This window comes from Gastrolobium bilobum, unplaced genomic scaffold (assembly GCF_033153095.1).
Source record: "Gastrolobium bilobum isolate Gb01-03AN ecotype WA unplaced genomic scaffold, APGP_CSIRO_Gbil_v1 utg23138, whole genome shotgun sequence".
Lineage (NCBI taxonomy): Eukaryota > Viridiplantae > Streptophyta > Magnoliopsida > Fabales > Fabaceae > Gastrolobium > Gastrolobium bilobum.
Genome location: NW_026897057.1, coordinates 222,064 through 248,696, shown reverse-complemented (window position 1 = coordinate 248,696; position 26,633 = coordinate 222,064). Strand labels below are relative to the sequence as shown.

Here is a 26,633-nt window from a genome sequence, read left to right as displayed (position 1 = left end):
CATTTTTTTGGATAAGAGACTCATAGTAGTTGTTGAAAATGGAAATTTGTGTTCTGCTGATACTTGCTGACGTCGCTCGATGTAGCAAGCAGGTGAGCGAGCAATCTCGAGAGATGAAGCCCTTTGGCCCTATTCTCTGTGAGATAAGTTTTGCTATATGATATTGTCCATGCACATGAATAATGCTTAATTGCTTTATCTGCTATTGTTATGATGAATAATTGTTATTAAGAGATTGCTAGAAATGTTACGGTTACAGTTATGAATATTATATATACATATTACAATTATAGGCATAATGCCATACATGTGTCACAATTACATTTATTAGATATGTCTGAATGTGTTTGAGCTCAATACACCTACAGATCCATAGCGGACAGGCACATATAGCCATTAGATACGGATTTATATGCGGATACAAATATAGTAGCTTATCTGGGACTTAAGAATCCACACAATAACTTTAGACGACTAGTGATTGCACACACACACACACATATATCTTAATATATATAATCTTAAACCCACCATTGGAAACTTTGATGACGTGTTGTTCTGTCCTTCTGTAACACCCCGTATATATCCGGTAATGTTATCATACTATCATATTAAGTTGCGCTTAATTAAAAATGCGGAATATCTTTTTCTTTTCAATTATGATGTCATTATCATTACCAACTTGCTTATTAATCAATTAATAAAACATCGCCTGTATGCAATTGCAATAAAACAACTAACTGAAATACCTCATTAATTAAAATAACATAATGTATGTCTCTAGTCATGGAACTACAACACGTAGACCGAACCACTAGCAGTTTATACAACTCGACTCAAAAGTACTAACAACATAGTGGCATGGACAACTCCCATGCTCACCCAAATAAGGCAACAAATCCCAACATAAGTCTCAACTCAAAACATAAAGAGCAGAAAACATAAACAGCATCTAATCCAGTCATGGCAGCAATACAGCATAAATATCATAATCAGCTAAGCTCTAGCCTCCTGCCGCCAGAGGCATCAGTCACCATACTACCTTAACCTGAAATAAGCATTCCCCAAACGTGGGGTGAGATCTCCAAACAAGAAATCTCAGTAAGACAAGGGGTCCTCAAGGATCTTCCACCCCAAGCTCACTTACATGTGCAATATAAGTTTAAAAGCAGTTCAGCAATATCATTTCTAAAAACAGTGCAATGCAGCAGATAATCATGTCATGTGTGTCAATTCTATTCTACTGGCCAGAGAAATACAGGATTTATATACGTCTAATACCCACAAATAGTGCAAGATACTACTTGCATCCACCCCGAATCACCGTCTTGTATGACGCCACATACTCAGGCTTACCGTCAAGATGGAACAACACATGCATATTAAAAGCCATTAACACATCAAGCTCAACAACATTTCATATATCAAAAGCATGTAACACAGCATGCATATAACCATACCCCCATGGGACATGGTGGAACCACAACATGGCTAAACCGAGGACACGAAAGCTTACCTTGCAAGCTAACACCCAAAGCCAAGAGTCCACAGCTCAAAGTCCAAACACAGCAGATTCACAATCTGTTATGGACCAACAATAAATCAATAACATGCACCGCAAGCATACAATATTAAGACAACGCCTTTCCATTACGTTTTACGTCTTAAGGCTTCTCACCAAGCCATAAGCCCTTAATCAAATGATTCTGACTTACATTAATTAATTACAGAAGTTCAACTTCCTCAAACTAGGGTCTACAAACCCATAGATCAGTTCTGGATGAACAGTACGCTACTGTTCCTCGCAAACCCAGAATATTCGGATATTCCTCGGGGACATGTTCGGATATGCAATATCCGGATATCTCACAAGCAATATCCGGATATCCAATATCCGGATATTACTTTGGCAATATCTGGATATCCAGATCCCCATATCCGGATATCAATATCCGGATATCCATTTCCGGATATCAATATCCGGATATTCCACGGCAAATATTTGGATATTTCGCGACAGAATGCAGTTTCTGCATTTCGCGAAGATATCCTTCCAAGGTTCCATTTTTAACACTTTCAAACGTTAAAGCATGCATCTTTATACTGTTTTAGGGTCATATCACTGTTGGTTACTGGTTTAACTCATTAAACATGCAAAGACACATCTTTTACTCAACAAAACACATGATCAAGGTTGGTACAACTCACCAAAGTCTAAAACAGAGGCAAAGGGTTGCTCTTGGAGCTCACAACCAACTCCCAAACTCTGACTTGGAAGAGTGCACGAAAATGCACAACAAGGTGGTTCCTTTCTTCACAAAGATGACCACTTGGAGCTTCAACAACCAAGAACAAAGCCCCAACACTCCAACCCACTAACTTAGCCCCCTCACAAGCTCAACACAACCACTAACACTCAGAAAATGGTCCCTTTATCCTAACCAACCACATACCCAAGTGTTTCCCCAAGAGAGAGTGTGAAGAAATTCAAAGGAAAAGCTTCAAGGTTTGAAAACTCAAGAGAAGAAGGCCAAGGAACCAAGTTCTGGTCAGCCACCTCAAAACCTCATGCTCAAAAATCTGTTTCCTAGGGTTGTGTGCCCTTAAATGGAGTATTTATAGCCATAGCTCATTTAAACACACAGTATTAACTTTAATTGCTACGCTTAGAATTTTAATCCCAAACTCAAGATTCTTAAACTACACAATTTTACAAGAATTATCATATTTTTCTTATAATTTTCCGAGCACTTTTTCGGTACGCGTTTTTCATAGCCAGTACCAGTTTCTGGCACCAGTTCTTATTATTTTAACTTGAAACTCGTTTTCCAAGTCCTACATATTATTATAGTTATTATCATGCACTTATTATAATTTTCCGGGATACTTTTTCGGTACACATTTATACCGACTAGCAGAACCGGTATCTGCAGTTTTCTTCCGAAAAGCGACTTTTAGCATTCTTAATCACTCACTATAATTATTAAAGCCTCATAATAATTATTAGGATCAATTATGGAATTATTTCTTAATTTCACATAATTACTTAATTAAATTCCTTAATTAACGGTGCGGGTTCTTACACCTTCATTCTCAGCTTTGTGTTCACACCTGAGAAGAGTTTGAAAAGTTGCCTCTTTTGGAAATCTTTTACTTTTCGCATAAAAAAAATTGTAAAATGGGTGGGATAATATTTGAAATTCAAAATTCGTTGGTGGCAGACAACTGTATAACTTTTCCACTATGAGCTGCATCGGTAATGGTGAAGTGTATTCTACAAGCACTCAAATTTTTTGAAATTTAAAATTAATTTTTTAAAATTAATTTAAAAAAAATTACGACTTTGCCTATAAATAAGATATATGAAATTGGCTATTCTCTTTTTACTCACACAATTCAAAATCCACTTCTACGGTTTGTTATTGGAGTTTTTTTTTGTATTCGTAGCCTTTTCTTCTCCAAGCTTGGTCCTCTTCGTAGCCTTACAGATTCATTTTGCTTCTATTTTTTGTGTTTGTGGCCTTTAGTTCTACATTATGTTCTCCAAATATGATTTCATAAGGGACCTTAACCCTACCAAAGAGGATTGGAGGATTAAGGTGAGAGTGCTGAGGAGTTGGAAAGTTCCTAATTTTCAACGTCGTAATTTGGATGACAACTTGGAGATGGTTATGTTGGATGAACAAGTAAATACACTCTCCTTTTTTTACTTTATTTTATCGTCTCTGTTTTGGATGAACGATTTCTTCATGTGTATTTTTGTAGGGGGGACGGGGCCATGCCACTGTTAAAGGTTCTTTGCCACGGCGAAAAAAAATTCGTGAAGGACAGGCTTATTTTATTAAAAATTTTGGGGTTGGATTAAATAGCGATAATTATAGGCCAACTAGACACGACTATCGCTTGTCTTTTAACCTCAGGACGGATGTTGCATCCATTGTTGATGTTGTTATTCCTGTATATGGATTTGATTTTGTTCAATTTGATACAATTGAGAACGAAGGAGCTGACTCTCCTTATTTAGTGGGTAATGTTTTTTTGTCTTCCTAACTATTTTTTGTTTTGATAACATTGTCGTAAGCCCTCCTTTTTTTGTGCAGATGTTATCGGTTTGCTATCTGGTATAGCGAAGTTCGCGAGCATGTAATCGCTGGTCGAAATACAAAAATGGTTGTGTTGGAGCTGGGCAATTTCAGGTATTACCCTTTGTCGATATGGAATGCTCTTGTGAAATATATCACTGTGTTATATGTGTGCTTAAAATATATTGCATGTTCCTTCTTATCACTGCAAAAATAGTGGCCAGAAGCTTGAGTGTACTTTGTGGGAGCAGTACGTTGACGAAGTGCAGACTTTCTTGGCGAGTAATCAGTCTGCTCAGAATTTTATAATCATTCAGCTTGCGAGAATAAAGGGTTTCAAAGGTATTTTTTCATGTCTTTCGTTCCTTAGCTTTCTATTTTTTTTATTTTTTATTTTTGTATATCTGTGTATTGTATATTGTTTTGTATAGGTAAGATAGGAATAACAAATACAAAGTATACAACAAGGATCATCACTGATTCCAATGTTCCCGAGATAGCGGCCTTTAAAAAAAGGTGTGGTGTGTTGTTCTTTATGTTTGTAGTGTAAATTGAGAAATGAAATCGGTTTTTCTTTGATGCGGTGATGTTGACATGTCTCCTGACTATTTTGTGTTTAATTATTTTTAGGTGTCTTTCGTCTGATCCTGTGGACAACAGTCAATTGTTGACTCAGTTATCTAGCCAGTCATCGTATTCTTTTGATAATGATTTCTTAAAGGATACTTAGAGGAAGTGTATCAATGATATAAAGGATTGCAGTGAGGTCACAACATGCATTACTTATGGAACCATAAAGTCGATTAAGAACAAGTACAACTGGTGGTACAAATCATGCAAGAGATGTCCGTATTCTGTTTCTGAAGATTTTGAGAAATGGTATTGTAATAACTGCCACAAACATTGGTCGGATTATCATCCAAAGTGAGTTAATTTGTTTCTTATACTATTTGCATAAAAGTTGATTTCTTTTTGATATGCGAACGTAAGACAACTATTGTTGACGTTTTACAGATTTAGTGTTCAAGTGAGAGTGGTTGATGGTACGGATTCTGCTTCGTTCCTACTATTTGATAAAGACTGTGTGGCTTTGCTGGGTATGAGTGCTGTTGTTTTACGCGAGAATCATTTCAAAAGGGTTTGGTCGTCACTCCTTTGTATTTTTATAATCGTCGAGTTTTATCCTTTTGAAGTTGTTATTGTTTAAATTATCTTTGTACAACATATTTTTTGTAGGGTGTTGATTTAGAAACTTAACCATCTGAGCTGAACGTTCTGAATGGAAAATCCATGTTGTTTAAGGTGAATGTGAAGCAAAATAATTTACACGCATATAGTGAGTCTCGATATCAAGTTGCAAAAGTTTGCTGCGATGAATCGATTATTGCAGCATTCCTCAAGTCTGTTGTTGACGTAAATGTGTGTCTTTTCCTCCTGAGATAGTCGTTCATTTTTTTTTAAATAAACCGTTCCTTTTTTTTTTACTTAGCATTTTGTTCTATTTAAATTAAAACTATTATTTTTTTCTTTCCAGGAGGAAACAACATTTGATGATACTGTTGATAACTGTATAGTTCCATCAGAACCAGAAAAAGTTGCGGTATTAGCGAATTATGTGAGCTTTATAAAATATACATGTGTTCTTTGTATAATGTAATCTAATTACTTATGATGTAAATTAAATTTTTTTATTTCTTGCCATGATTTTGAAAGCCAGACCTGTGGCAGTACAAATGATGATGACGTTTCTTTGACTTTGTTGACACCGTTTGTGAATTATAATGATTCTATGGAAGACAAATTTAATTGTTCAGTTGTGCGACCATTGAAAAAGATCAAACTGGAGAAAGAGTTAAGTGTTGCACCAAATTTTTTCTGTGCTTTGCCCATAACTATTTAAATATCGCAATGTATTAGGATGATAATGTGTACTAACAGATTACCAATTTGTTTTGTTGTGATATTTTGAATTTTTTCTTTTATAGTTTTGATGCTGAGGTCCGAGACACAACGAAGGAGAATGATGATGTGTAGCCATTGTTGTTGTGGTACCATTGGAAGCCAGTGCAACGGAAAAATAGTTAGGATTGCTTTGTAATTATTCGACGTTTTGATTGACAATGTCTATGATGGATAATTGTTTTGCAAGTGAATTTTTGAAGTTTTTTTATTTACAAATAGTTTTATATTATCAGTGTTTCTTTTTTATTGTTCATCGTATATTGTTTGAAATGAATTTGACTGTCTTTGAAATGCTGGTGAGAAATTTAGCATGATGTTGGTATTGTAATGCACCTACTATTATGTTTTTTTAATTAACATCAAAACAGCAACCATTATAACCCGAAACACCAGAGCATGAAATTGTTTGGAACAATATCGAGTCTGTAATGGCAATGAATTGAAGCGCTCTTGTGAATCATACAAGTTGTAAAATTAATACATATAGAGTTATCATCAGAATTGCAAATATGTACTTAGAATCGTTGTTAGGATTAGATTTTCATGTAAAATATTCCTCATTTAATTAAACGCTTTTTTGCTAAAATCATTATTCAGTCATACATATAAATTTAACAAACTGCCAATATATTTCTCGATTTATGTTTGCATGATCGTGGATGAACTTAATAAAAAAAGTCACTAAGAGTGTAATGCCCGGGAAACGAAGCGCTAAAGAAATATTGAAATTATTTTACTATCTAAACCATGATTTTAATTCATGTGATCTCTAAGCTTTGCTGTTGATGGATTTCAATCTGAGAGTCACCATGACTCAGACAATAATACCTTGCACGCTTTGCTGTCGTAGATTTCGATATGAGAGTCACCCGCTTAATTATTAAATTCGTGTGATCTCTGGATAGAACGAAGCGCCAAATAAATATTGGGATTATGCAGATCGTCGTTGGTATGTGTAATGGTGGTAATAATTAACTAGTTGGGAACGATCTAGCTTCAACCTTCTGTATGATCAGTAATGAGGGTCACCCGCGTAATGACGGTGATTATGATTTGTTTTATGAGCAGAAAATCCCTCGCGAAATGTACGTAACAGAGCCTCATCAAATGATATATTATCTTATTCCTCCCCTGCATGCTGTCCTTCATCCTTTCCTTTCAAAGGTACGACACGCTTGGCATCCTCAGTACATATCATATAGTCATGTTCGTGTCTAATTCATGTCGTGAATATTGTGTAGAAAATGTATCTCCGTACTTAGCCTCCACTGTTGGCGGGTGAGTTTAATTCATTATTTTATCTGTTTATAAATTTGAATTCTTATCGTAACATTGTTGCTGTTTGTATGTGCATATTATCGTTATTCACGTGTAACTACACAACCTTACGCAATTAACCATTTTACAAAATGAGTCGGGTAGCAATACACAATCACTTCGTGATATATCTAATGGTACGCAACTATGTTCTTTAGCAGTATGTACAGGGAAAAAAGTATGACTTCATTACGTTTTTCGGTCATAGCGTCTTATGTATTTTAATATTTTTTTATAGATGGTAGAAATGCCAGAAGAAGGCGCAAAAATTTAATCGACTAGAAGAAAAAGTCTAAGCAGTGGATAGATGCTCTCAATATCAGTAAAATGCCTGATTTAACAGGTAATAATTTTTGGATGAATCTACAATCTTAATTCGAACGTTAAAAGTTGTCAAATTATAGGATTTTTTTAATTATTTTTCCTGATTGTATAAATAATATCAAATTTATGTCATAAATATGGTGTAGAAAATGTATCTCCTTGCTCAGCCTCCACTGTTTGCGGGTGAGTTGAATTCGTTATTTTATCTGTTTATAGATTCAAATTCTGATCGTAACATTGTTGTTGTTTGTATATGGACATTGTGATTATTCATGTCTAACTATGCAGCCTTACCCAATTAACCACTTCACAAAATGAGTCTAGTTGCAATACACAATCACTTTGTGATATCTCTAACGGTACGTAACTATGTTCTTGAATAGTATGTACAAGGAAAAAGAAAGGACTTCATTACTTTTTTTTGTCGTGACGTTTTATGTGTTTTTATATTTTTTATAGATAATGGAAATGACAGAACAAGGCGCAAAAACTTAATCGACCAGAAGAAAAAGTCTAAGCAGTTCATAGAAGCTGTCAATATCAGGAAAATGCCCGATTTAACAGGTAATATATTTGGATGAATCAGCAATCTTTATTTTAACGTTACAAGTTGTTAAATTTATGGATATTTTTTTGTAATTCTTTTTCCTAACTGTATAAATAATATATTACCTCTGTCGGATTTTGTTTGCTCAAATAGAAATTGATGACGAACCTGATATGACGATGCATTCCACCCTCAATGCGTTATCTAATGAGCAATCAATATCACAGTACAATAGCATTGTTACTCGAATTTATCATATTCTTTTGCTTGATTATAAACGACATATTTTTTTGTTTTAAAGGTGGGGATATCGTTCTATAAGCAATACCCCAATTGATGTTGGTGAACTAAGGAACGTCTCATTTAATGATGGTATTCTATTTCTCATTGTTGACTGTTGCTGTGTCGCACAAAAATTATAAATATATATCTAATCTGTTTTTTTTTCACAATGATATTCTAGGAACAAATTCCACTCCTAATATCCAACATGGTACGTATTTTTATTTTTTTATTAGATTCAAGTTTCGTATAATTGGTTGTTACGTACGTCAACCAAAATACAATTTTGACTTTTATCTTACTTCTTTAATTTTTTTTGCCTGTTGTTTTGGTTCCAGATAATGATTTCAACGATCATCATTTACCAAACATTGCGTCTGTTAGTGAAGGTAGAGCTATGAATTTAATGATTTGTATTTTTAAATTCCATGACATAATTTTCTTTCTAACATGACTTATGCATATTTTATGTATGTAGATTACTGGGATGTAGGGGATCGTACTTTTGTTTGCGCTCATTGTGGAGCACATATGTGGTATGAAGAGAGATTAAGAAAATAGCGTAAAGCTAGCATGCCAGCTTTTAGTCTATGTTGCGCTAATGGAAAAGTTAAACTTCCTTTGTTAAAAGTTGCTCCCGATATGTTGATTCAATTGCACGATAATTCCAATAATAGGAGTCGCCATTTCTTACAAAATATTCGAGCGTACAACATGATTTTTTCCTTTACCTCCTTCGGAGCTAAAGTAGATGGACCAATAAATCAAGGTTCTGGTCCTTATTGTTTTTTTTTTTTTTTTTTTTTGATAACAAGTCCTTATTGTTTTAGAGTTGGAGGACGAGTGCATCATTTAATGGGCAGCCTTCTTCCGCCTGATAGTCAGACTCCAAAATTTGCACAGCTTTATATTTATGATACTGATCATGAAGTTGACTACAGATTGGGTTCCCTAAGGCATTGTGATTTTCGTTATTCATGTCGCTATTAAATGTATTTTATAACTCATTATTTATGTATCAAACATGCAGTTCCACCAGGAGTGAAGATATGCTTGATCCCGATATAGTGCAATCATTGAAGGATATGTTGGATAAACATAATACTGTTGCCCAATCTTTCCGTTATGCCAGAGACCGTTACAAGGAAGATGACTTCAATGGTGTGAAGTTGAGGCTTATTCGAAGACGTGGCAATGATTGAAGAGTTTATAATCTTCCATCTGCATCTGAAGTTGCTGCTCTGATTGTTGGAGACATAGACAGTGCACTGGGTGATAGAGACATCATTATTGAGACACAAAACTGACTTCTACAGCGCATAGATGTCAAACATCCATTATATCTTTCCTTGCAGTATCCTTTGTTAATTCCTTATGGTGAAGATGGTCATGATGATGTCCAACGTACTTCCATCTCCAGTGGTAGAACAAACCCAAGATCAATGATTAGCATGAAAGAGTTCTTTTCCTTTCGACTCCAGATGAGATCCGGAGAGTCCAAAGTTCTCACTCAATCGCGAAAACTTTTCCAGCAATTTTTGGTTGATGCTTACACTGTGATTGAGCATGAACGCCTCAATTTCATCCGCTATAACCAAAGTCAACTCAGAGCAGAGATGTACAAAAATATAATACATGCTTATGATAGAGGGGAGGATAGAGCAGATAGAACTGGTAAGCGCATTATTCTTCCATCTTCTTTCACAAGAGGTCCTAGATATATGGCTGAGAATTGTAAAGACGCTTTGCAATTTGCTGTTGGGATGGATATCCTTATCTTTTTATTACAATTACGTGCAATCCGAAATGGCCAGAAATAATAAGGATTCTTAAGGCCAAAAAGTTGAGCGCTGAAGATAGGCCTGATATCGTATGCAGGGTATTCAAGTTCAAATTGGACCAATTGTTACATGATTTAAAAAAGGGACATGTTCTTGGCAAGGTTAATGCGTGTAAGTAAACACATCACTTAATTTTATTTTGCAAAAAATATATGATCATTTCGGATTGTATTTGGATGTTATATATAATTTTGAATTTTGCTACATATAACTGTATTATTCTCTTCTAATTAATTTTGTATGCTTCTTTATATATTGTAGATGTTTGTACAATCGAATTTCAGAAGCGTGGACTGCCTCATGCTCATATCCTAATATTCCTTCACCCTTCTAACAAGCCTGATACTATACTTGATATTGATAAATTAATATCGGCTGAGATTCCTAACAAGGAAATCAATCCTTCGCTGTTTGCAGCTGTCACAAGTTACATGATGCATGGACCCTATGGTCCTGAGAATTACAAGTCACCGTGCATGAAGGAGGGAAAATGTTCAAAGAAATTTTCAAAGAAGTTTTGCTCCCGTACGACTATTGATGATGACGGATTCCCTCATTATAGAAGAAGAAATGATGGTAGGGTTGTCAATAAAAATGGGGTTGAGCTTGATAATCGTTATGTTGTGCCATATAGTGCAAAACTTCTCTTAAAGTATCAAGCTCATATTAATGTTGAATATACCTGTCAGAGCAGTGCCATTAAATATCTTTTTAAATATATTCATAAAGGCAATGATCGAGTCACAACAGCTATACATCATTCATATGATGAAATAAAAATGTTTTATGATTGCAGGTGCTCGAATTCATCTCCATTATTTTTCTTTTGTTCTCATCTTTTTGGTTAGTGTTTTCGGACCTAGTTGTGTCTTTATTCCTAATCTATGATAGGTACATCTCCGCATGTGAAGCTGTATGGAGAATATTTGGATTTGACGTTCACTACAAATACCCTCTTGTTCAGAGATTGCAATTTCACCTACCTAATGAAAAAACTGTTGTTTTTAGTGATGGTGCTTCGATATCTGATATTAAAAAAAGAGCGGAGTCTCGACAAACAATTTTCCAGGCTTAGATGGATGTAAATAAAAAATTTCCAGAAGGTAGGCATCTTACTTATGCTGAGTATCCAACTCGTTTTGTTTATAATGAAGATAAGCAGGAATGGCATCCGAGAAAAAAGGATTTTCAATTGGAAGAATAAATCATTTTTCTGCCAATAACGTAGAAGACTCCTATCTTCGAATGCTTCTTACTTTTCAAAAGGGTTGTACGAGTTATGATGACATAAGAACAATAAATGGCGTGTTTTTTCCTACATTTAAGGATGCCTACTATTCTCTTGGACTCTTGGATGATGACAATGAGTATATTGATGCAATTAAAGAGGCAAGTTCCTGGGCGTCAGCCCATTATCTTAGACATCTTTTTGCTTTGTTGTTATTTGTCAACTCTATGAGCAAACCTGACCATGTTTGGGGAAAATGTTAGGAATTTATTTCTGATGATGTTCTCTATCAGCATAGGAAAAGAATAGGATGTCCAGGTATACATTATGAACTGGAAAAAAAAATCATTACATTTTCAATTTATAATTATTTTATTTTATTTTATATGTGTAAATGTAAATGACAAAAGTATATACACAATAGAAAACGAAATATTTTTTGTTGTGGTGTTTGTTTCCAAATACTAACGTATTTTCTTTCATGTTTTTTTAGATTCGGTTCTTTGATAAGAGTCTATTAAGAATATAACACTTTCTGAAATTGATAAGGTTCAGCAGAGCAATGGCAAACGCCTCTATGACTACCCATCAATGCCTCACATCATTACTGAATCTTTGCATGATATCCAAAATCAATTGGTGCTTGATGAATTACTGTATGACAAATTTTTTTTGGAAGAAGAGCATAGAAGACTAATGAATTCCCTCACTAATGAGCAGAAAATTGTTTATGACAAGATCATTTCAGCAGTTTCGACAGGTACAGGGGGATTCTTTTTTCTATATGAATTTGGTGGTATAGGAAAAACATTTATTTGGAATACTCTATCAGCATCAATTAGATCAAAAGGTGAAATTGTGCTTAATGTTGCTTTTAGCGGAATTGCTTCTCTTCTTCTTCCTGGAGGAAGAATCGCACATTCTAGATTTCGTATTCCTGTTCAGATCACAGAGGATTCAACATGTAATATAAAGCAGGATTCTACTCTTGCAGAGTTGCTGTAAAAAACAAGGTTAATCATTTGGGACGAAGCCCCAATGATACACAGATTAATTTTGCGTCGAGGCTCTCGACAAAACACTTAGAGATCTTCTTAGATTTTCTGTTACAAGTTGTACTGATAAGCCTTTTGGTGGTAAAGTCGTTGTTCTGGGAGGTGACTTTCGACAAATATTGCCTGTTATTCCTCATGGCAGCAGACAAGAGATTGTTCATGCAACCATTAATTCTTCTTATCTTTGGCCTCATTGTCATTTATTAACTTTGACCAAAAACATGCGTCTTAGTTCTAGCAATTCTGCTCAAAATATGATGGAAATAAAAGAATTTTCTGAGTGGCTTCTTAAAGTAGGAGATGGTGTTCTTGGAGACGATTCTGATGGAGAATCTATTATAACAATTCCAGCCGAATTATTGATTAAAAAATCAAATGATCCACTTTCTGATATGGTTAATTTTGTGTACCCGGATATCTTGGACCATATATTAGATCCTCCATTCTTCAAAGAGCGTGCCATTCTAACTCCTAAATTGACAGATGTTGCTATGTTAAATGAGCAATTGATGTCTTTGATTCCAGGAGAGGAAAAAATGTATTTGAGTTCAGATAAAGTCTTGAAACAAGATGGTAATTCTTCACTGGAGGATGAAGAATTCTCACCTGATATCCTAAATACTTTCACATGTTCGGGACTTCCTGGTCATAAGTTGATTTTGAAGGTTAAAATTCCAATTATGCTATTAAGCAATATTGATCAGTCAAGAGGTTTATGCAATGGAACATGATTGCTTATAACAAGGTTAGGCAATCATGTTGTTGAGGCGACTGTTCTTACAGGAAGCAATATAGGAGAAACAATGTTAATCCCTAGAATGTCAATGAGCCCATCCAGCCACACATTTCCTGTGAATTTTCAAAGAAGACAATTCCCCCTTGTCGTTTCATTTGCTATGACGATCAACAAGAGTCAAGAACAATCACTTTCTCATGTTGGAATTTATCTCCCTAGGCCTGTATTCACTCGTGGGCAATTATATGTGGCACTATCTAGAGTGAAGAGCAAACAAGGATTAAAGATGTTGATTCTGGATGATAATGGATGTGTTACAAATACTACATTTAACATAGTATACAAGGAAGTATTTCAACAATTACTGTAGTTCATTTGGTTCAGGTAAAAAAGAAAAAAAAGGAAGTACCATAGCCCTTACTTAATTATATTTATTGCCATTTTGGTTTTGGTTACATCTGATTTGTTCTATTTTTTATTGACATGCAGAAACTGTACTTTATGCACAGTTAGTCATGATTAAATTTATTTTTTTGTTGATGTTGAAAATGTTTCTTTGTGAGAATTGCAATGCAAAAGGTAAGCGTTGCTCTAACACTATTTCATTTTTTCCCCGTATAGTTATTTCCCTCATTATGTGGAGATGATATATTTATCCTTGATAAAGGTACAATTCTTCGCTCAACTACGCTGTATTTTTTTTTTAATATACTGTAAATTCTACATGATGAAACAACATTTTATAATATGATGTGATAATTGTTGGAATTATATGCCATTAGCTGTGAAATTCTTCTATCCATTATATATAATTGTTATGATTGTTTGAAGAATTAATCGATTTATATTGTACTCACACATGATCTTTTTTTTCGTTAATAGTTTTGACACTGAAGTCAAAGTTCCCACTCCTTAGAAGGAAAATGTATACCTATTGCGGTTAAACAATAAATGTGAAATATATTTTGTGCTGATTACACAGTAAAGTGTATTTGGATTTATTTGGTGCCCATTGGACATTATGGACGCTGATTTTGGATTTTTCCATATCCATGCTAATAGTGTACATTTCACCTACACATTGTCATGGATTGTTGCTGTATTTATATATTAAGATTTCAGTTGGACACTGATGAGAAAACATCCTTCAAAGTTCAAATTCATCCTCCGCAATATATATTTCAATGGCATCCGATATTTTTTTTTCTTCACATTTTTTGATATAACAACGTCTTGGAAAGTTTAAGTTTGTAGATACAAATGTAAACAGACCTATGCAAATTACGTCAACTTGATCACAGGACTTTCTGATAGTTCTGCAGAAACCTCTACTAATAGTAACAGTGCGATTTGTTAATAAAGTTAGTTGTACTTTATGGCACTCCCAAATCTTGAAATACAGAAATATAGCTGCCTATTCAGAATCAGCCAATGGAATCCGATTTAATATATTTCATTGGTACATAAAATGAATGCAGTCAAAGTATAAAGTGAAAGGTTTTTTTTTTAACTTTCTATTCAATATTCAATATAGTAGTTCGCAACGTAATTTGTTTTCGTCAGAAAAAATACAAACCGACATTTTTCAATGCATTATCACTTTCACCTGTTATAATATGTGCTGGAAAAAAAAATTAAATTCAAAACCCCTAAATGCTAAATGCTAAATGCTAAACCGATGGAGTTGCCTCATTTTTTTTTTGTTATGTACCGTTTTCTGGATTTTGTTACTTAAACGTGAAGCAATGATAACTCTAATGTCTGTGTCAATTTGGATATGGAATTGCAATAGTCCTCTGTCACCCAATGAGCATTTTTTTCAATTGGAAAGTAATAACTGTTAAAAATTATTTGTTGGTACTCAAAGAACAGAAGAAACAGAAGAAGCCTTTTCGTTGTCTATCTGAGCATTGATTATCTCTCTCTGGTGTCTTTTAGTATTCCCAATGCATTTATTTGTTGTGATGGATATTGACAACACGTTATTATATATTAAAACCTTTAGTATTCCTTAAGCATCTAATTTTTGTAAACCGTTTTACGTCTTCCTACACTCATTGCTATTAACATCTGCATGTTTCTGCATTGGAAATAGGAAGCCACGATTTGAATGCAATAAGAAGCTACACTTACTCATTGGATATGATCTGCACACCACATCTTTTTTGTATAGCAGGTCACCTTTCCATATCTTTTAACCCACCTTTTTGCATGTTTGAATCATTATTCTGATTTCGTTTTAAGGAAATTAATTATTATACACATTGGAGTTTGTTGGTATTCGTCTTGGAAACATGGAGCCATGGTATTACTAAAATCCTGATCTATCGTGAAGATCTTAATAACCAATAACCAAGGCCCTTTTTTTTTTTTTATGGACAGATGGAGGAGACACCCATTTTTTTACAATTCATGTTTATGATTAATTTTGCAGTAATCAATATGGAGTGCAAAGCTTCTCTTTATATATAAGTCTACATAAGAAAGATAGCAAAGAAAAATACATTTGATTGAGTAGTGTGTCAACACTTTCAAAATTGAGTAAATGGCTGATTCATCTTATACAAAGAGGTCAAAACTTGAGAAGCGTGAGTACTGCTCCATCAACACCCTTCCAGACGACATATTATTAGAGATATTTGCAAGAGTGGTGGCACATCAAAATTTAAAGTTGTCTATTATGTCCTTATTATTCAATCAAAATTTGTGTAGTTTATATTTAAAAAATTGTGTGTGAATGTTATAGGTTTTTAAAGTTCACGTGACAATTGTGCTTTTTGTTTTTTTGTTCCTTCATGTTTATACCACCCTCGCAGTATCGTTCAGAATTTGATAGCAAAATGTATGTATTGATTTACCAGTGCAACGATTAACCACGACGGCGATAACGATTTCGTTCTTTTCCCCCGGGCATCGCACGGGTAATTCACTAGTGTATATATATATATATAAAAGGAAGTTATACTTACAACCTATTTTTGTTTACAGTTTTTTAAACCATATTTTATCTAATGATTTTCGTCAATCAATGATTATCATTTATTGCGAATTAATATTTAATTAATGAGTTTGATTTACGAAAATAATAACCGTTGATTAATGTTTAATTAATGTTTGGATCCTCTCTTTTTTAAGCTAGAAGCTACTTATAAGATAAAGCTAAAAAAAGAACTAAAAGCTGTTTGGTAATTACATAAAAATTTTAGTTTAAAAGCACATATTTCAAGAAAATTATCTCTCTCTATATTGCTATAGCTGTCCATTTAAAAAAAAACACAATTCAAGAAGAGCATATAAGAGCTTTTAGCTTGTTTCTTCATTATAAAAAAAGAGTTTTTTATTATAAGAACTTTCCTGAAAACCTATTTAGCCTAACTTATATTTATAAGTAGCTTTTAACTTAAAAAAGAGAGGATGCAAATATTCAGTTATTAACTTTATAATTTATTGGGATATACATTTCACCTATGTTGAGAATTTTATTTCAGGTAATCCACAGGCGAGGGTAGCAGTTCTATAAAAATGTGATATTGCGCACGCAGTCAATTTTGTTTTTTTGTAATAACTGATGAATAATGTTATGATGTAATTCTGACGTACTGATGGATGGATGTATCTATATATTCAGTTTAGCTGTGTGTTTCCCTTATTTTAGTGTAAAAATTCCCGCAAAGCGGGGTGTTAATTTTTTTTTTTAAAAAAAAAAAATAGAAGACAAAAGATAAATTTAAGGAAAAAAAAGACAAAATTTTTTTATATTTATTTTCAAACAAAAATACTGATAAACAAATGACCTATCAATTAAAATTTAAAAGCTTTAACCAATTAACTAGAAAAAAAATAGAACTCCAGGGAAAATTTTTCCAAGTGTCTGCATCCTTCTAATTACATGTAGGAGAACCAATAAAAAAAAATATCTACATGTTATCAGGCAAGGGTGTGCACACTCTAGTCTAGTTTAGTTTGAGGGTCACTCTTGAACCAAAAAATACTTGGATTTTTATGGATTAAACAAAACGATTTTTTATTATTCTTATGTTACATAATATATATTCTATCTCCTACACACACAAATTCAAGATGAGTCTCATTTTATTTTTTTTCTCTCCCGTTGAAAATGAATCCCACCTCCACAAATGAGTCTATAAAAAATAATAATTATCTTTTATTGCATAAGAAAACTTAAACAAATTTCATTCCACGGTTTATTGATGTTTGAAACTTTTACCCTATCAAATGTGAGAATTCTTGTATAGTCTCATGATACTACTACACCTAACGGTAAATATTTAATCTAGATTTTATTATTCAATTTCAATATTACAAATTTAATCCAAGGACATATATAGAATATTTTGTTCACGTGTTATAATTTTAATGGACCCGCTGTAATTCTGTGCAGAAGTACATAAGAAATTCTGCTATCAATGTTACGGAGCATGGAAACAACTTAGCTAACTCCCAAAAAAAAAAAAAAAACGATAAACCTCTAGAAGTGGCATATTTGGTAGGGAAGTGTGTCCAGTTTTGGGACTGATCTGTTGTAATTTTTGGACTAAAAAGGTCAAATCCTTGCCCTCTAAGTCTTAATAAAGGATTAGTTTTATCCTCTTTTTGGTGAGAGATACATTTTGGTTATAAAAAGAAAAAGAAAAATATGTGTCATTTTAAAGAATTAAAATTGTGTCATTTTAAATGAAAGAAAGAGATAAATCATGTGGAGAGAGAGTGGATAAAAAAATAAAATAAAGGTGTGTAGGTGTGTAAATGGACTGGGCTGGGCCGGGCTTTGGCCTTCATGGCCCAAGCCTACGTAAAAAAAAATCAGCCTATCTGGCCTACTGGCCTATTAAAGGCTTTATTTGTAGGTCAAGCCCGGTCCATTTTTAAAAATAAGAAAGTCTGACATGGTCTACAGGCCTTGTTGGCCTCCCACTGTAGATACTAAGCGAAAAAAATAATTGTATAGAGCAAAGAAAATTCCATTCATGCATGCACTAGTACTTCTCATAAGAAAAATATGACAAACAAGAAAGAGTCAACATAATACCCTAGCTCTAGAATGTATATCATAGAGGAATAGAGTCAAAGAAATGAGAAAAATAAGAAAAATACAATTACTGGATGCTGAAATAAAGTCTACAAGATAATATCATTCATCTAAAATTCTTTAAACCACCATCAAGACAAGGAAAAGAAGACTATTATTGAAAGATCTTCATCAGTAACATCATAATCCAGCAAGGTACCCATTGCAACAACACGTAAAATTTGGAGACATTAGACAAGTTTTCCTTTCATAAAATAAAATAGCACAAAAAGTAAGAGATATTGGTATTTGGTACTTTGCGTCTTTGCCACATAAAATAAATATTATTTATTATTTTATTTTAATAAATTAAATAGGCCAGCCTACAAGGCTGTAGGCCGGGCTTGACAAAATTGGCCTATGGCCTATTTGTTAAAAAAGTTTTTTTATAAACCTAAGCATACTCTACTTTTCTGAAAGGCCGGGCCTGAGTTGGGCTCAATGTAGGCCGGGCCATAGGCTGGGCTGGGCCAACCTGGCCCATTTAAACCCCTAGGTGTGGGTCTCACTTCTTTGTGAGAGAGAAATGACATAAATTGTATAGTTTAAAAGGACAAACACTTTTTCTAAAAAAAACTTATTACTGAACAGAAATAAGAAAATTGGATATAATAGTAAGGGAAAAAATTCGTTTATATATTTTTTTTACAAATTTTTGCAAATATACTATGTACTCCAGGAAGTACATAGTGTACGCTAGTATACTTTCGGGAGGAGTACACAGTGTAGTTTGCATATAAAAATTTTGTAAATATAATCCTCCATGAATAGTAATAATAGAAAACAAAAGTTAATGGCAAGTTTGATTGTGTTATGCTGTTTTTTATTTTTTAAAGTTATTTTGTAGAAATATCAATAAAATGAGTGCTTTCTATGTTATTTTTTTAAAGTTAAAATTTAAAATAAAATAATAAATAATTAAAATATGTTCTCAAAATTTAATTCTAAAAATTAAAAAATAAATATAATTTTTGAAATTAGTTTTACTAAACAAAGTAACAAGCATTATCAAATATATTTTTTATTTTTTATTCTAAAAATAAAAAAAAAATTAAAAACATAATTCCAAAAACTAAAACTAAATATAATTTTTAGACATATTTTTATAAAAAAATTTCTGAAAATTAATTTATTATTAACTTTTAAAATACAATTCAAACTGGTCCCAAATCCATAAGCAGAACAATAAACATAAACAATGTGAGAAGTGTGTGTCATTTTAAATTATGTAAAATTGTGTTATTTTAAGCAAGAGAAAAATATAAATCATAAGAAAGAAAGAGTGGACAAAAAAATAAAGATGTGGGTCTTAATCTTTTGTGAGTTTCTAAGTTATTTAGAACGACAAACATTTTTTACGTATCTACCTTGAATATAAACGGTTCCAGTTCGGTTTATCGTTGAATATAAAATCATAGAATTGTAACCGAAAATCTGTGAATGTTTGGAGAGAAAAAGAAGATGAATGAGTGGTAGTATAGTACTCTTCTAGAAGGTTCTCTGGCGATTCCGTTTTGGGACTTCTTAGACATGGACGGAGGCCGTTTATGGTAAAAATAATATTGAAAAAATATTTATCATTTTAAATAACACATAGTTATGTCATTCTTAATCAAATTATGTCGTTTTAATGTGTTTTTCATTCTCTTTTCTTCATTTTCTTTTTATTTCTAATTTTATAAAAAGAGAAAAAAAGACATAATCTCAAAATGAGAGACAAATGATAAATGTTCGTTGAGATTCTAATCAGACGATATTGAAGAGTGGTAAGTAAAATAGATATAATAAAATAGGTTAAGAAAAATAGAATAACCTCTCGCTCATTCTATCACTCAAAGTTCGCACCAATTTCCAGTTTTTTTTTTTTGGTTTGGTGTTTGTCATTTTAAACGACATAAGTTATGTCATTTTAGGAGAGAGATAGACACAGAAAAACAGAAATCATGGGAGAGAGAAAGTGAGTGATTTTTTTAATTTAAAATTCAAATTTTCTGTGTCTGTATTTCTCTTAAAATGACATAACTTTCTGTCACTTAAAATGACAAACACTTTTCCTTTTCTTTTTTGAAAAATAATTACGTTGAGAGCATTTTTTTAGTGTGATAAAATATTAGAGCTAATTGCAAGCACACACATATGCTGATATGCACATTCAATTGTTTACCACTTTGCAGGTTGATAACCGTTTATAACTGACTCTAACCGTTCACTGTGTCACATACATTTATGCTAATAATACACAGTGTTTCTCTCATCAGTTTTCTCTCTTCAGTTGCAATGCCAATGATCCAGTTACTAGTTCTCATGTTGTTATCGGTTGCTTCATTCTCTTGTGTCTCTTCATATCATTGGCTTTCGAAACCTCTTATTGGAGATGATGGAAGGATCTATATTTGTTCTGGTAACAACTTTTTCGCATTTGAAAACAATGGTAGCATTGCATGGACCATGCATATTGATTATAAATGCAACGTGGATATGGCTCCAGTTCATGGAGGTCCTGGTAAGGTGAGAGCCGCTTTGATTTCTATTATTATGAGTTTCTATTTTACTAAAGACTCAATATGTCAGTTGCTAAAATTGGAAAAAAAGTAATTACCCCTCTTCTTAAATATCTACTGGGAATTTTCTTGTGTTAAGCATTAGTGATGTATTGAAATTATACTCTTAAATTATTTTCCTGCGACATATAGAAATTTGAAAAAGGAGGCGAGCCGGAACAGTGGTAAAATTGTTTCTTTATAACTGCAAGGTTATGGATTCGAATCCAGAAAACAGCATCTTTGCAAGTATGCAATGGTAAGGCTACGTACAAGGATTTCCTCCACTCTACACTCATTAGTAGGGTTTAACGGGGAGTGGTTTTTTTTTATATAGAAATTTGAAATCCCTATATTTGGTGTAAATTAGAAATGGCAACAAGGTCTAAAATGGTGTGACATTTGATCCATGTAACTGACCAAGTGGGAAAAGGGAAAGGCTTTTTGTTGTTGTTGTGGTGGTTATTAATTCCTGTAAGGAACTTGCAGATATACTTGGTAGCTGAAAACAGGATATTGAGGATTAATTATGGAAACATTGGAACTTCTGAGCCTTCCTTAGATGTTTTCTTGGAAGAGGCTGAAATTATTGGGCTCTCAGTAAGCACATTAAGCTCAATTGTATTCATCAATGTCAAGAATCGAGGACTCTTTGCATATATGTCACATGGGCGTTTGCTTTGGAGTGTAGGACCTGTGCTTTATCAATTTGGTTACCGTCAAGGATGCAGGAAAAATATTACAGATTGTTACTTTGCATCAGTTCCTGTGCTTGATCAATGCGAGGCTAGTATATATGTAAGCTTTACTCATCCTTGATTTTTTGTAATATGTATTCTTCAATTTGGTTCTAGCAATGATGACGGCAAGTCCAATGATAAAGTTGTTCCTGTGTAACCGAAAGGTCACATAAATTTTTATCGATGAAATAGCCTTTTTACAAAATGCAATGGTAAAATTGCGTACAATGAATATTTCACCCCTACCCTTGCAAGTTAGGGTTTAATGGAGAGTTGTTTTTTTTATCTCTAGCAGTGAAGTACATATTGAATAATGGCTTTTGGAACTATTATGATTTTGATGGCTGCGAACAAATTCTTATGTAGTTTATATCACAAGGGGTAGACACTGGCAATGTGGAAAAGGGCTATATGTTATAATTCAGTAATAGTAATTGAACCTATAATTGACACTAATTATGTCATGAAATGGCAACACTTATTTTTTTAATTTGAGTAGTATGTTAGTTACTGAAGGAGGTGAACCGGAGCAGTGATACAACTGTTCCTTCATGACTGAAAGGTTATAGGTTCGAATCTAAGAAACAGCATCTTTGCAATTATGTAAAGATAAGGCTGCGTACAATGATTTCCTTCACTCTGGGAGTGGTTTTTTTTTTTTTTAGTATGTTAGTTACTGTCTGAAAGTGTGATGTGTAGTTTTCTTATATGATAAACCTTTCATTTCCCTGGATTTATGTTACTTACTTTGAAAGTACATATGTTTTTGCACTTAGCAGATCTCAAACACAGAAGGAGAACTCTATAGTTTATCAGTTCGTAGCCGTCACTTTAGATGGATACAGGATTTTAGTTCATTAGACAAAAATTTCACCATCACTGCTGGAAATAATGGTCATCTCTATGTAACAGTTCCAGCAAGGGCTCTTGTATTGGCTCTAGATGTCTTTTCAGGTAATGTCTTGTGGCAGAGAAGTGTAGGGCCATTAAGCAAAGTTGACTCTGAACCTGTAGTGGACTCTAATGGTAAGTCCTTTTCTCTTTTAAGATTGATTATTTTTAACTTCTAAGCATTACTCATTGAAAACATAATTTCATTATGAAATTCAATTTGTTATATCTGAGTCTATCAATTAGTGAAGGCATGATCAATGTTTTAACAAATATCTATGGAAATTTTGTAAAGAGAGGTTAAAATTTCTTTGCATGCAGCAAATAGATTCCTTATAGTACACTTTCTTCTTCATTTATGGCAGTTCTTCTGAGAGTACCTTTGGTTTCCTTTATCTCACTCTCTCTTTGCATGAATCCCTTTTGCAAGTTACTGCATGCTATGATCTGTATGAAGGATCTATCTTTATATCCATTACATGCATAAATTTTGATACCTAAATTAGAATTTTATATCATTCTATCATAATGGAATAGTCTTCTCTAATTTTTATTCCTAATATTTTCTGGCATATCTTGACAATTTATGCATAATAGTGCAGCATCTATATTTCCTCATAGTTGCCCCTTGTATTTATAATGTCTTTGTTTCACATATAAACTTTTGCATTAATCTGATAAAATATCTTAACAACCAATGTTTTGTGGTATATAAACTTACTTTGCTGGAGCACACGATGTAACAGGATGGGTGTCTATTGGTTCATTGGATGGATTCCTATACTCATTTTCGCCAACTGGGGTTCTTAAGAAATTCTCAAGAAAAAATACAGAAAACTCTCTGGTTCAAGTTGGTCCTTTTCTTGATTGCTCTGGATTTGCAGTCTATAGTTCACAAACAGAAATGGAAGGAAAAGTTAGCCACACTATTGGTGAATACACAGTTGTTTCAGCAATTAGACCTAAAGCTGCATTATTCACTATGCTGGTTCCTGCAACTGGATCAATCTATTGGTCTGAAGGCTATCCTGGTACATGTATTCTCAGTCATTTCCACATGACTCTTTGCATTGGAAATAAAGTTTGCATAACAGCACACTGTATAGTTTTCTGAGTGGTTAATTCAATCAGGTCAACTTTCAACTTTATTATCCAAGAGTGATCTAAGTCAGTTTGTAGTGGATGAGGAGATTTTTCTTGCTTTCCTTGCCGCCTCAAGTAAGAGTGCACTCTCTTAACTAATCATATTATTTTTCTTTTGATCAATGTGCCTATTAAATCAACAGATGAGAAATTGGACATTTGCCTTTGACATCTTGCAGATAGTTAGTTATTCATTTAAGGAAGTAACAAATTGGATAGCTCAAAATATCATGGACTATTTACTTTTGAGAATTATATGTTTATAATCAAGTAGTTTGTTTGAATGAACTAATGACTTGGTCCTGATATTCAATGCAGTGATTGGCACCCCACTACAATGCCGTACTATAGGTACAGATATTTTCTACACCTACAATACCTTTAGATAAATAATCAGTATTTTAACCACTACTACAAATGCAAATCTAAAATACAGCTGTTGCATCATATTATTAATCCTTAAGTGCCATCCATTATTGATGAGAATCCCTTCTAGCTTCTATACATTTTAAGACTATTCTTTCTTGATACCAAAGAAAAACGTTTCTAACCCCCAAGATTAGCTCAGTTGGCAAATGAGCTTCCAAGAATTTGCTTGGGTCAGGGGTTCAAGCCCTGTCTCAAGCAAATTTTTGGAAGATCTTTGGGGGTCAGAGGACGTGCCTGTGCCTCTCTCCTCGAAGGGGGATTAGTCTTATCCTTCCTCTGGTAGCGAAGCTCAATACACCCGCTGTTCTAATGAGAAGGTAGTCTTCGGGCCATACTCCGAGGACAAGGTGACCGGATGAGGTTGAATGGGGATATCCTCGAGGTTATACCAAAAAAAAAGAAAAACGTTTCTTTTCTCCAAACTTTTTTAACTGTTCTTCTTTCTATGCACAATAATTGCATTGATTTGGTGCAACTAGGTATTCTTAAATAAGACTGTAATGACTTATAGCAGGAATCTAACAAATATGAGTTACTTGATATTAATTAATAAACTATTCAATTGATACTTACCCTTTGCTTTATGCACTTTGTTGAAATTATTAAATACTAATAGACCTTAGATCTGCTGAGCCTAATTTCTCATCACTTTATAGGTCAGAAGCTTGCATCTAGCTGCTCTCAATCAAGGACCAAGCTTGTCAGCATCTATACAGGTGATATACGAGTCTGTAAATTAACTAGAGAATGCTGCAACATTTAGAAAACTGAGTATATTTAAGTTTTTTGTAGGCAACGAAAGGGCAATAGTGTTGTTTCTGCTCTTTGAGTCTGCTCTCTTGGCGGTACTAATTGGACTTGTAAGATTCTTCTGTACATTCTGGGCAAAAAAGAAGCTTAAAGATCAAGGCCTTGGAAGTTTCCTTGACAAGAGAGTAAGTTCGAAATCTTTTGTTTGTTCTTCTTCTTCTCCTTCCCCTTACTCTTTCTTTTTAGAGTAAAGACATTTTTGGGCCCCTAACAAAAAACATGATTCTCACTTTCGTCCTTTACAAAAAAAAAATTAACTTTTGGTCCCTCTACAATTCCAGTTCTTTGAAAATACGGTCCCTCAGAAATTCAATAAAGACCCAATTTAGTCCCTTAAAAAAGACTAATATGGGTAAATTTTTTGTATGGGACGAAAATGGAGACCGTATTTTTTGTTAGGGATCCAAAAAGAGATTTATTCTTCTTTTTATGTATTACTTCTCCACCAAGTAAGAATGTACTTGTAGAATATAAATATATTAAAAATATAATAAAGTCATTCATGTGCCTTAATTTAAGTTTTTAAACTTTTGGGATAATTAGTTTGTGACATGGTATCAAAGCCTCTATAGTTAAGAGGTCTAGAGTTCGATCCTTGTCATCTCATTCTTCTAATAAAAAATTAAATTTCGATATAGGATAGGTGGGGCTTTTGTATTGCTCACGCGTCAAGTTCAAAGGCTCTTGCACTAAGAGTGTGTTAGATATAGTATGAATATGTTAGCGATATAATAAAACCATTCGTGTGCCTTCATCTAATAACTTAAAATTTTGGAATAGTTGGTTCATAATACACTTATTTTTACCAATTGGACTTTTCAGCGCTCTCTTCAGCTCCAAAAGAAAGCTTTGGATAGGACAATTACTGAGCTTGATCAAAAAGCTGAGGAGGAAGCAGTGGACAATGAAGTTTTTGAAAAGGTGGGTGATATAGTAAGAAAAAGGGAAAGCATAGAGAGGAAGCTCTCAACCACATATAGTTTGGGTAGGGACAGGAGTGACTCACAACCAAAACCTATGCTTCCTTTACATATGGGAAAAACAAAAAGCTACTCATTTCAGGGTGCAAAGCTGCAGAAACTGACAATGTTCCACACATTAAGTGATACATCTTCAAGTGAAAGCAGCACTGAAGGAGATACTAGCATGCTTGAAGGCATGGACTTATTGGCTAAGGCCAAAGCAAAGTCACCTATGGTGGAGGATACTTCAACTTCAAGTAATGAAGAGTTTAGAAGGAGAAGTCCTTCAGACATAACATGACTTGAAGAGTGAAAAGGAGAGTCTATGCAGAAAAGGAGCACCAGCACTTCCTTTGAAGAGAAGAACAATCTTGTCTTCTATTCTGTTGTTATACTAATAATTCTGGTTGTTAAATCATGTACAAACTAGATGGCATTTAAAAAGAAAAAGAAAAAAGAATACTATTAAAAACAACCCTCTTGTATTTTTATGAAAAGAAAAACAATATTATTTGTTTATTTTTTTAAAAATTATTCCACCACCTATTTCGAACATTGACAATAGTTACTTCTTACATAGAAATTTGGAGGATTCTTGATAGTTTGTAGAAGATAATAAATTTAAATTCCCATACCATTATATTAAAACTTCTAG

General features: G+C 33.5%; 2 protein-coding genes across 2 annotated transcripts; both read left to right on the top strand.

The window, feature by feature from the left end:
- Positions 1-11,519: 11,519 nt before the first annotated feature.
- LOC133303797 (uncharacterized) lies at positions 11,520-13,369 on the top strand. The gene is made up of 5 exons (XM_061503772.1): positions 11,520-11,744; positions 11,847-11,901; positions 12,095-12,343; positions 12,386-12,584; positions 12,697-13,369. The coding sequence occupies exons 1-5, from the start codon at positions 11,520-11,522 to the stop codon at positions 13,367-13,369; spliced, it is 1,401 nt and encodes a 466-aa protein (XP_061359756.1).
- Positions 13,370-18,172: 4,803 nt separating this feature from the next.
- On the top strand, positions 18,173-26,279 carry LOC133303796 (protein GAMETE EXPRESSED 3). The gene is made up of 10 exons (XM_061503771.1): positions 18,173-18,197; positions 20,802-20,971; positions 21,493-21,801; positions 22,523-22,769; positions 23,381-23,665; positions 23,766-23,852; positions 24,096-24,128; positions 24,863-24,922; positions 24,999-25,141; positions 25,839-26,279. Exons 1-10 carry the CDS (start codon positions 18,173-18,175, stop codon positions 26,277-26,279), a joined length of 1,800 nt encoding a protein of 599 aa, XP_061359755.1.
- The last annotated feature ends 354 nt before the right edge of the window (positions 26,280-26,633 follow it).

Excerpts from the sequence above, each read along its gene's own strand:
- LOC133303797 (XM_061503772.1), top strand. The coding sequence starts at position 11,520 with ATGGCATCCGAGAAAAAAGGATTTTCAATTGGAAGAATAAATCATTTT. Across the intron at positions 11,745-11,846 it reads ATATTGATGCAATTAAAGAG|GAATTTATTTCTGATGATGT; the intron begins GCAAGTTCCTGG and ends GGAAAATGTTAG. Across the intron at positions 12,344-12,385 it reads CATTTCAGCAGTTTCGACAG|GAAAAACATTTATTTGGAAT; the intron begins GTACAGGGGGAT and ends TTGGTGGTATAG.
- LOC133303796 (XM_061503771.1), top strand. The coding sequence starts at position 18,173 with ATGGCCCAAGCCTACGTAAAAAAAA. Across the intron at positions 18,198-20,801 it reads CCAAGCCTACGTAAAAAAAA|CTTCATATCATTGGCTTTCG; the intron begins ATCAGCCTATCT and ends TCTCTTGTGTCT. Across the intron at positions 22,770-23,380 it reads ACCTGTAGTGGACTCTAATG|GATGGGTGTCTATTGGTTCA; the intron begins GTAAGTCCTTTT and ends ACGATGTAACAG.